The sequence below is a fragment of the Rhinoderma darwinii genome, chromosome 4 (assembly GCF_050947455.1).
Source record: "Rhinoderma darwinii isolate aRhiDar2 chromosome 4, aRhiDar2.hap1, whole genome shotgun sequence".
In the NCBI taxonomy this organism is placed as follows: Eukaryota; Metazoa; Chordata; class Amphibia; order Anura; family Rhinodermatidae; genus Rhinoderma; species Rhinoderma darwinii.
This window is the reverse complement of record NC_134690.1, coordinates 147585200-147597200: the sequence shown is the minus strand read 5'-3', so window position 1 is coordinate 147597200 and position 12001 is coordinate 147585200. Positions and strand designations below refer to the sequence as shown.

The following is a 12001-nucleotide window of genomic DNA, read 5'->3' as shown; positions in this document are numbered from 1 at the left end:
AAACATCAGTTTACGACCACATATGGGGTATTGCCGTAATCGGTAGAAATTGCTTTACAAATGTTGGGCGGCTTTTTCTCCTTTATTCCCTGTAAAAATGAAAAAAATTCTATGTTTCCACAGAAAAATAGGTGATTTTCTTCTTCACAGACTAATTCCACTAAATTCTGCAAAAAAAATGTGGTGTCAAAATGCTAACTATACCCCTAGAAAAATGCCTTGAGGGGTGTAGTTTCCAAAATGGGGTCACTTTTTGGGGGTTTCGACTGTTTAGGTATTACAAGACCTCCTCAAACCAGACATGGTGCCTAAAATATATTCCTAAAAAAAGGAGGCCCCAAAATCCACTAGGTGCTCCTTTGCTTCTGAGGCCTGTGTTTCAGTCCATTAGGACACTAGGGCCACATGTTGGATATTTCTAAAATCTAAAGAATCTGGGCAATAAATATTGAGTTGCGTTTCCCTGGTAAAACAGATTTTTTTTTATTACAAATGAATTTCGGCAAAAAAAATGAAATTTGTAACTTTCACCTCTACTTTGCCTTAATTCCTGTGAAACGCCTAAAGGGTTCAAATACTTTCTGAATGTGGTTTTGAATACCTTGAGGGGTGCAGTTTTCAAAATGGGGTGATTTATGGGGACTTTCTAATATATAAGGCCCTCAAAGCCACTTCAGAACTGAACAGGTCCCTGAAAAAATAGCCTTTTGAAATTTTATTGAAAATATGAGAAATTGCTGCTAAAGTTCTAAGCCTCGTAACGTCCTAGAAAAATAAAAGTACGTGAAAAAAAAATGATGCAAACATAAAGTAGACATATGGGAAATGTTAACTAGTAACTATTTTGTGTGGTATTACTATCTGTTTCACAAGCAAATACATTTAAATTTAGAAAAATGCTAATTTTTGCTAAAATTTGAAGTTCTTCACAAATAAATATTGAATTTATCGACCAAATTTTTTCACTAACATAAAGTACAATATGTCACGAGAAAACAATCTCAGAATCGCTTGGATAGGTAAAAGCGTTCCGGAGTTATTACCACATAAAGTGACACGTCAGATTTGAAAAAATCATCTGTGTTCACAAGGCCAAAACAGGCTGTGTCCTAAAGGGGTTAATGTGGGAATACGAAAGCTTGTTGACTGATGGACAAAGTGTATTGAAAAGAAAGGGAGATTATTGTATTGAATGATGTATTTGTCCTATCTGAAAGTTGATTCAAATAAATTCTACATTCAGAGTGCGAATAATTTTAGATGCGCGTGTGGACCTTTTTCAAGCCATATACTAGTCCTTCTCAATGAATTAGAATATCATCAAAAAGTTTATTTCAGTAATGCAATTCAAAAAGTGAAACACATATGTTATATAGAATCGTTACACACAGTGAGATCTATTTCCAGCATTTTTTTCTTTTAATGTTGATGATTATGGCTAACCATTAATGAAAACCTAAAATTTAGTCTCAGAAAATTTGAATATTGGGTAAAAGTTGAAGATGGTAGACTCATGGTGTGACACTCTAATCAGCTAATCAACGCAAAACACCTCAAAGGTTTCCTAAGCCTTTAAATGGACTGGTCTGTTACTCAGTGGTCCAAAGTCCTGTTTTCAGACGAAAGTTAAATTTTGCATTTAACCCGTTAGTGACCGGCCCATAGTCTTTTTACGTCGGTCACTAACGGGCCTTATTCCGATGCCATACTTTTTACGTCGCGGCATCGGAATAAGTAAACAGAGCAGGGAGCTGTCATATCTCCCTGCTCTCAGCTGCCAGAAGCAGCTGAGGGCTGGGGGCGTCCCTGCTCTGCCGGGTGAGATCGATATTAGTATCGATCTCACCCGTTTAACCCCTCAGATGCGGTGCACAATAGCGAGCACCGCATCTGAGTGGTTTTGGAGAGAGGGAGAGAGCTCCCTCTCATCCCACCGACACCCGGTGATAAGATCGCCGAGTGTCTGTGTCTCCCATGGCAGCCGGGGGCCTAATAAAGGCCCCCAGGTCTGCCTGGAGCGAATGCCTACTAGATCATGCCGGAGGCATGACCTAGCAGATGCCTGTCCGTTTTAAACGGACAGGCAGTAATACACTGCAATACAAAAGTATTGCAGTGTATTATAATAGCGATCGCAGAATCGCATATTATAGTCCCCTAGTGGGACTAGTAAAAAAAAAGTTTAATAAAGTTAATTTTTAAAAAAAATGTGAAAAAAATGAAAAACCCAGCTTTTCCCCTTACAAAATGCTTTACTATTAAAAAAACAATATAAAGTTAAAAAGTTACACATATTTGGTATCGCCGTGTCCGTAACGACCCCGACTATAAATCTATTACATTATTTAACCCACACGGTGAACGCCGTAAAAAATTTAATAGACAACTATGGAAAAATTGCTGTTTTCTGTGAATCCTGACTTTAAAAAAATGTGATAAAAAGTGATAAAAAAGTCGCATCTACTCCAAAATGGTAGCAATAAAAACTACAAGTCTTCCCGCAAAAAAAAAAAAGCCCTCATACAACCGCATCGGCGAAAAAATAAAAACGTTACGGCTCTTCAAATATGGAGATGCAAAAACAAATAATTTTGAAAAAAAAGCGTTTTTACTGTGTAAAAGTAGTAAAACATACAAAAACTATACAAATTTGGTATCATTGCAATCGTAACAACCCGCTGAATAAAGTTAGTGTTATTTATATCAGACGGTAAACGGCGTAGATTTAAGACGCGAAAAAGAGTGGCGACATTTCAGGTTTTTTTCTATTTCCCCCCAAATAAGTTAATAAAAGTTAATCAATAAATAATATGTCCCCCAAAATGGTGCTATTAAAAAATACAACTTGTCCCGCAAAAAACAAGACCTTATACAGCTATGTCGACGCAAAAATAAAAAGGTTATAGCTCTTGGAATGCGACGATGGAAAAACTTAAAAAATTGCTTGGTCATTAAGGTTTAAAATAGGCTGGTCATTAAGGGGTTAATTTGGAAATCAAGGTCCCAGAGTCTGGAGGAAGAGTGGAGAGGCATCAATCCAAGTTGCTTGCAGTACAGTGTGAAGTTTCCACAGTCGGTGATGGTTTGGGGAGCCATGTCATCTGCTGGTGTTGGTCCACTGTGTTATATCAAGTCCAGAGTCAACACAGCCGTCTACCAGGAAATGTTAGGGTATGTGCACACGTAAACTGCATTTACGTCTGAAATTACGGAGCTGTTTTGAGGAGAAAACAGCTCCGTAATTTCGGACGTAATTGCTCGTCCTCGCATTTTGCGAGGCGTCATTGACGGCCGTAATTTAGAGCTGTTCTTCATTGAATTCAATGAAAAACGGCTCAAATTACGTCCAAAGAAGTGTCCTGCACTTCTTTGACGAGGCAGTCATTTTACGCGTCGTCGTTTGACAGCTGTCAAACGATGACGCGTAAATTACAGGTCGTCGGCACAGTACGTCGGCAAACCCATTCAAATGAATGGGCAGATGTTTGCCGATGTATTGGAGCCGTATTTTCAGGCGTAAATCGAGGCATATTACGCCTCGTTTACGCCTGAAGATAGGTCGTGTGAACCCAGCCTTAGAACACTTCATGCTTCCCTCTGCTGACAAGCTTTATGGAGATGCAGATTTCATTTTCCAGCAGGACTTGGCACCTGCCCACACTGCCAAAAGTACAAATACCTGGTTTAATAACCACAGTATCACTGCGCATGATTGGCCAGCAAACTCGCCTGATCTAAACCCCATAGAGAATCTATGGAGTATTGTCAAGAGGAAGATGAGAGACACCAGACCCAACAATGCAGACTAGCTGAAGGCCGCTATCAAAGCAACCTGGGCTTCCATAACACCTCAGCAGTGCCACAGGCTGATCGCCCCCATGCCACGCCACATTGATAACACCTCAGCAGTGCCACAGGCTGATCGCCTCCATGCCACGCCACATTGATGCAGTAATTCATGCAAAAGGAGCCCCGACCAAGTATTGAGGGCATATACTGTACATACTTTTCAGTAGGCCTGTATTAAAAATCATTTTTTAAATTGGGTTTATTTAATCTAACTTTCTGAGAGACTAAATTTTGTGTTTTCATTAACTGTTATCCATAATCTTCAACATTAAAAGGAAAAAATGCTGGAAATACATCACACCGTGTGTAATGAATCTATATAATATAGGAGTTTCACTTCTTGCATTGAATCACTGAAATAAAATAACTTTTTGTTGATATTCCTATTCATTGAGAAGGACTGGTATATAGGAATATGGCGTTCGCTATTATACAAAATAAATTACAAAATGAAATTCCATAAAAAGTAAGGAAACAAACCTTTCCACTGGGAAAGAAAAGACTCCAAGCTACAGTATAGCAATTATCTATGTAATGAAGGGGGTGGGGGGGGGGGGAAGTCATCCCCATTAACAATAATGTTGAAATATTTTATTTTGTATTAGTGTTCCAAGCTGGTTAAAGAAATCCGTTCTGCAAAAAAAAGCAAAGGAGAAACCCAAGATGAACGTGATATTAATTTTCGTGATCTGCGAGACTTCAACAAATCCATTAATAACATGCTGGCTCGAGCAATGGATGGACACCCAGAGCTAACTGTACCTTTACAGATGTACTTTCATCAGGTCTGCAAATCTTTAAATGGGATGCAGTTTTCTATTATAAAGCAGATAAATTAGTACTGTTGCCTTTCAGCACTGGGGTTCTGTGTTTGAATCCAAGGACATCTATATGGAGTCTGTATGTTCTCCCCATGTTTGCCTGGGTTTTCTCCCACACCGCAAACACATGCCGATAGGTTAATTGGTTTTCTATGAAATTGGCCCTTGTGTGTCTCTGGTATAGGGAAATAGATTGTGAGCCCCAATGGGAACAGTAAAGGATATTACTGATCACAATATATGTACAATCCTGCAGAATATGTAGGCGGTATATAAACAGGAAATAAATGAATACGGTAAGTAAAAGTTACCGATGACAAACCCCAAAGTTCTATTTACTTAAAGAGGATCAGTCACTAGTTTAATTCCCTATATCCTAACTAATCGAAAAGGCGCTTTGCTGCTGATAACTACAGTGTGATTTGTTTTAAATAATTTTTATTGTTTGCAAAGTTATGAGCATTTTTCGAAAATATGTTAATGTGGTGTAATAATAGCCAGATAGGAGGTGACTCTTTTCTTTTCACTCTGGACTGTGTAATGTTTTCTGTATGACACTGCTCAATCATCATACAGCTTCTCTCCTTTCCCTGCTCGGCAACACAGTGTGATCATATAGTACACAGCTTCCATTCCCGACTGTGTTTTTAACTATCTCCAATTGTGTCACAGCTAGAACTGCAATTCTGATGTCAATTTAAATAATAATCTCCTCTTTCATATGTCACCAGAACTGCTGTTCTAGGTGGTCCACAGCCCGAGATATGGCTATTTGAAATGATCCCCCTTCTCTCCAGCCTCAGTCTCTCACACTGTGTGAAGCAGCTTCATGCTGATAGGACATAGTGGCTGTGACGTAGCTCCACCTCAGGAGAATCGCTGCTGTTACCTCCCAGTTGTCTAAAAAAAAAAGCCTAATTTACATATTTAGAAAAAAAGCTCATAACTTCTAAAATAATAAACGTTTTGGGACACAATTTTCACTAGCATTATCCATGTGACAGCGCCTATTAGATCAGCCAGGGGATAAAGCATTACTAAACTAATGACAGAGCCACTTTAAGAGTGTGAGATGTCGAAGATTGGAAAGAAAATGTGTGGCACACACTCATTTCCCTCCTACACTGACTGCTATTTCAATAAATATTTGTCAGAAGGCAAATTTATGATTAATAAAAGCAGTCCATTGCTGGTTATGGTAAACATTTGGGTCTACTGTGATATAAATCTACTGCAATGGACTGGAAGTCTCCGTAAATCTCCACTGTTTGTCTCACACGGGTTTTAGAGAAGTGTGATATGACATCCCGTATCTTTTTTTTTTTTTTTTTTTTTTTAATTATTCATTTATTTCCCCATTGCAGCAACATATTCTACAGGACTGTACAGATATTTTCATTTGGTCCCCGTACCAAATGTGTCTCAGAATCTCAGGCACACACCCATGCAGCGTACTTACACCCCTTTGATCTTCTGCTGTAGCAGATTTGGAGTTCCCATATATGACTTAATACTACATTTCCCCTGGCTATACTATTGGATAGCCAGTCCCGCTACAATCAGCTAATGACAGGCAGAGCTGCATTTAGAAAGGGAGTTGCCATGATGGGATAATCCTTTTGATAACATTCCCAAGATTTGTGATGTCTTAGCCTTTAAAGGATAGCCATCTAAAACCCTAGGTGAAACTTGAAGACTTTTTTTTTTTTCTAAAAGTGTATTTTAGTGTTTAGTGTAACTTTGTCATTTTTTATTAAAAAAAAAAGTCTTCCTTTTTGAGATAGAAGCTGTATCTTGCTCTAAAACCCAAATCCGTCTCGTCGGCAGGACTGACTTCTTTCGGTGACAGCAGATCCTGTGTGTCTCTGAAACGTAGGATCCACCAGTTACCGATAACATCTAAGTTATGAACATAGATGTGATCGGTAACCGCTCAATTCTGCGTCTCTCGCTGTCCCTGAAGCGGGCAGTCCTGCTGACCTGACGAATTCGGGTTTCAGCGCAGGATACAGCTTCTATGTATCCAGGATACATAGCAGCTGTTATCTCAAAAAGTAAAAACAAATTACAAAGTTGCACTAGTTGCTTAAATATACGGTTTTACTAAAAAACAAAAAAGTTTTCGAAGGTTTACATAGCCTTTAAGCAGAAGGAATGGCTAATCATATAGTATTGAAGAAAAATAAATCTTTATGGCAGGATGAAGCCTCTTTACTATACAGACCAGTCTAAAAGTAATCAAATTTCTACCAACCAGTGACATGATTTACCTTACGCCTTCGGGTTTCAGGGACATAAACTGTAACTTGTTTTATTTCAGTTTGGTTTACAAATACCAACTGGTACTTCCACACCAGGAAGCTCAAGATCAGGCTCCTCGCGAAGTTCAATATCATCTGTCCGGTAAGTAAACCGATAAGTACCAAAAGATTTGCACTGAGCAGCCACTTTATTATAGTTATACCTTTATTCTAGTAGGCAGGCCTCCTCTATACGCTCAGAACAGGATTAAGGTGCGTTAAAGGAATTCGAAAAAAAAAAAAAGGGGTCTGTTTTCCTTAACTCATCCTTGAGATAGGGAGATAAAAAATGGAATATCCGAGGGCGCAGCTGTACTGGAAATGGCTTTTATTTGTACAAGAACAACAACAACGTGTTTCAAGGCCGTACCGGCCTCTTCGTCAGGTTAGGTACAAGTGTTAGGTCTATTCATGATGACTGTGCATTTATAGCTGGCCTAGGAATCAGTACCGGGTTAAGTTACAGGTCAAAGGTCAAAGGTCAATTGTGTAAGCAAGGTACGGCAGTGAGGTATAAAAATAAAAATTATTCATTTAGAAACAAAACAGTTTTTCATTCATATTAAAGGTATAGACAAAGATACAAAACAAGGATCGTAGGTTCAAAAATATGAATAAGCATTTTTTACAGAATGATAATAATATAAAAATAATAATATTAAATAAAACAATGATTAAAAAACATTAATGACAATATGTATAAAAGTATGTATAAAAAGATCATAGATGGATTTCAAGTGGAATGTCTCCGCAGTGTGTTTATTCGTTAGTTGTAGTATGAAGTTTTTTATTATTGTTTTGTATTTTCAATTTAAAACATCGTTTATTCCAAACTGTCAGTGGTGTGTATCATCGTCCTGGTGATATGACGCTCCTAGGTATGAGTCATATTAGCAAAGTGCGGTAATGAAGTGTGTAAGTTGTTCCCTATCAGAGAGCAGACCCGTTTTACATTAATATTCAAAATTTGTGCAAAAAGATAGAATAAGCATCTCATATATAATCATGGAAAAAGTGATTTAGAAACATGTAGAAATATATGTAGAAATATATACAAAAGCCTATTAGAGATGGAGCATCTTTGAAATGTGTATTTATTCAATGGGGGTGTTTATTTTTTGTTTATATGTACTTCATATATGTTGCTCTTAGGGTTGTAAAAACGGAGTTACATAATGGTCTCTGTTACTTCATTGAGACCTGTTGGTTTTAATGTCTTGAGTTTATACATCCAGAAGATTTCTCTTCTGCAAAGAATATTATAACGGTCTCTTTGGTTTTCCTTTGGTTTCTCAATGAAGTAACAGAGACCATTATGTAACTCCGTTTTTACAACCCTAAGAGCAACATATATAGGAATCATCCTATATATATATATATACAAACGAATATACCAACATTTGTGCGCTATAATACAGGCAATTCTCTCACCCGTGGCTGCTGTGTATTCTTGTTCCGATCAATCTTCCTCGAACCGCACGGCTCCCTTCTCTGAGTCGGCAGCAGCACTCTCTGCATGAATGACTCATACCCAGGAGCGTCACATCACCATGACAACGATACACACCACTGACAGCTCTGAAAGAACGATACTCTAAAATATAAGCACCAAACATTTGAAGTACATATAAACAAAAAATAAACACCCCCATTGAATAAATACACATTTCAAAGATGCTCCATCTCTAATAGGCTTTTGTATATATTTCTACATATATTTCTACATGTTTCTAAATCACTTTTTCCATGATTATATATGAGATGCTTATTCTATCTTTTTGCACAAATTTTGAATATTAATGTAAAACGGGTCTGCTCTCTGATAGCGAACAACTTACACACTTCATTACCGCACTTTGCTAATATGACTCATACCTAGGAGCGTCATATCACCAGGACGATGATACACACCACTGACAGTTTGGAATAAACGATGTTTTAAATTGAAAATACAAAACAATAATAAAAAACTTCATACTACAACTAACGAATAAACACACTGCGGAGACATTCCACTTGAAATGCATCTATGATCTTTTTATACATACTTTTATACATATTGTCATTAATGTTTTTTAATCATTGTTTTATTTAATATTATTATTTTTATATTATTATCATTCTGTAAAAAATGCTTATTCATATTTTTGAACCTACGATCCTTGTTTTGTATCTTTGTCTATACCTTTAATATGAATGAAAAACTGTTTTGTTTCTAAATGAATAATTTTTATTTTTATACCTCACTGCCGTACCTTGCTTACACAATTGACCTTTGACCTTTGACCTGTAACTTAACCCGGTACTGATTCCTAGGCCAGCTATAAATGCACAGTCATCATGAATAGACCTAACACTTGTACCTAACCTGACGAAGAGGCCGGTACGGCCTTGAAACACATTGTTGTTGTTCTTGTACAAATAAAAGCCATTTCCAGTACAGCTGCGCCCTCGGATATTCCATTTTTTATCTCCCTATCTCCTGGATCTACATAGTGGATTTTTACCAATCTTCAAACCGGAATTTGGGCTGCAACTGTCTCTACCTAAGTCTAACTTGGACACGCACCTTGGGATGTTATGCTCCGAGCATAACAACATCAGGTCAGCACAATTGACCACTTTTTTCCTTTTGTTCTCACCTAATACAGGCTCATGCACTATGTGCGCTTTGTTTCCTTTTTCCCTATAGCGTTAACTCATCCTTGGCACTTGAATGAGGATGAGCTGCAATACCAGACAAAGACCATGTGACACGGTTTCTGGGGAAAATAAGGAAACTTTTTTTGAGATTCTGGTTAAAATAATTATAGCACATATTTGCTGCAGATTTGTGAATTTTCACAATTATGCGGTGAATCTTCCATTCTACCCCATTCCTAAAGGTAAATCTATTGGATTGAGATCTGTTGACTGTGAGGACAATGATACATTGAATGGATTAGGTTTGCTCTTAAGGTATGGCATATCATCTTGCTCTAAGTAGCTATTAGAAGATGTACGGTACATGGTCAACATCAAATACTCAGGTAGGATGATTTCATTGTTGCATAAGAAAACATTTACCAAACTATTACATTACTCCACTACCGCTTTCTTAGACTCTTGACACAAGGCTGGATAGTTTACATCAAAGTCTGAATCTACCATGTACTAGAAATGTACTAGTCCTTCTCAATGAATGAGAATATCATCAAAAAGTTAATTTTATTTCAGGAATACAATTCAGAAAGTGAAACTCATATTATATAGATTCATTACACACAGAGTGATCTATTTCCAGCACTTTTTTATTTTAATGTTGATGAACAATTAATGAAAACCCAAGATTTAGTGTCTCAGAAAATTAGAATAAAATATAAGCCCAATTTCAAGAACGATTTTTAATACCGAAATGTTGGCCTACTGAAAAGTGTGTACAGTATATGCCCTCAATACTTGGTCGGGGCTTGTTTTGCATGAATAACTGCATCGATGCAGCGTGGCATGGAGGCGATCAGCTTGTGGCACTTCTGAGGTGTTATGGAAGCCCAGGTTGCTTTGATAGCGTCCTTCAGCTCGTCTGCATTGTTGGGTCTGGTGACTCATCTTCCTCTTGACAATATGTTTAGGTCAGGCGAGTTTGCTGGCCAATCAAGCACAGTGATCCTGCGGTTATAAGGGTATGTGCACACGACAGCGCAAAATACGTCTGAAATTACAGAACTGTTTTCAGGAGAAAACAGCTCCTGAATTTCAGACGTTTTTGCATGTACTCACGTTTTTCGCGGCGTCTTTTACGGACTTAATTGGAGCTGTTCTTCATTGGAGTTAATGAAAAACCGCTCCAAATACGTCCCAAGAAGTGTCCTGCACTTCTTTGACGCAGGCGTAATTTTACGCTGTCTTTTGACAGTGACGCGTAAAATTACACCTCGTCTGCACACAACATCGTAAAACCCATTGCAGGCAATCTGCAGATGTTTGCATACGTATTGGAGCCGTCTTTTCAGGCATAATTCGAGGCGTAAAACGCCTCCATTACGTCTGAAAATAAGTTGTGTGCACATACCCTTAAACCATGTATTGGTACTTAAATTTCCTGCTAGACCGCTGCGGACTCTGGACTTGATATAACACAGTGGACCAACACCATCAGATTACATGGCTCCCCAAACCATCACTGATTGTGAAAAACTTCACACTGGATGGCAAGCAACTTGGATTGACTGTCTCTCCACTCTTCCTCCAGACTCTGGGACCTTGATTTCCAAATGAAATGCAAAATTTACTTTCTTCTGAAAACAGGACTTTGGACCACTGAGCAACAGACCAGTCCTTTTTCTCCTTAGCCCAGATAAGACTCTTCTGACATTGTCTCAAGGAACGCGACAGTTGTAGCCCATATCCTGGATACGTCTGTGTGTGGTGGCTCTTGACGCACTGACTCCAGCCGCAGTCCATTCCTTGTGAATTTCCCCAATTCTTAAATGGCCTTTTCTTGACAATCCCTTCAAGGCTGAGGTTATCCCTGTTGCTTGCGCACCTTTTTCTCCCTCACTTTTTCCTATCAATATACTTGGATACAGCACTCTGTGAATAGCCAGCTTCTTTAGCAAAGTCCTTTTGTGGCTTACCCACCTTGTGGAGGGTGTCAATGACTGTCTTCTAGACAACTGTCAAGTCAGCAGTCTTCCCCATGATCGTGTAGCCTACTGAACTAGACTGTTGGACCATTTAAAGGCTTAGGAAACCTTTGCAGGTGTTTTGTGTTGATTAGCTGATTAGAGTGTGACACCATCAGTCTACAATCTTCAACTTTTACCCAATATTCTAATTTTCTGAGACTTAAATTTTGGGTTTTCATTAACTGTTAGCCATAATCATCGACATTAAAAGAAAAAAAATGCTGGAAATAGATCACACTGTGTGTAATGAATCTGAAACTCATATATTATATACTTTTTGAATTGAATTACTGAAATAAATTAACTTTTTGATGGTATTCTAATTCATTAAGAAGGACTAGTGTATTTTCCACACTAGGCAAAG

At 38.1% G+C, this 12001-nt stretch overlaps 1 protein-coding gene across 1 annotated transcript in view; it reads left to right on the top strand.

The window, feature by feature from the left end:
• Window positions 1-12001, top strand: part of CCDC39 (coiled-coil domain 39 molecular ruler complex subunit) — an 80846-nt gene that overhangs the window by 61368 nt on the left and 7477 nt on the right. The window contains exons 18-19 of the mRNA XM_075861667.1: window positions 4455-4634; window positions 6991-7073. Of these exons, the coding sequence (XP_075717782.1) occupies window positions 4455-4634; window positions 6991-7073 (263 nt within the window). The remainder of the gene's footprint in view (window positions 1-4454; window positions 4635-6990; window positions 7074-12001) is intronic.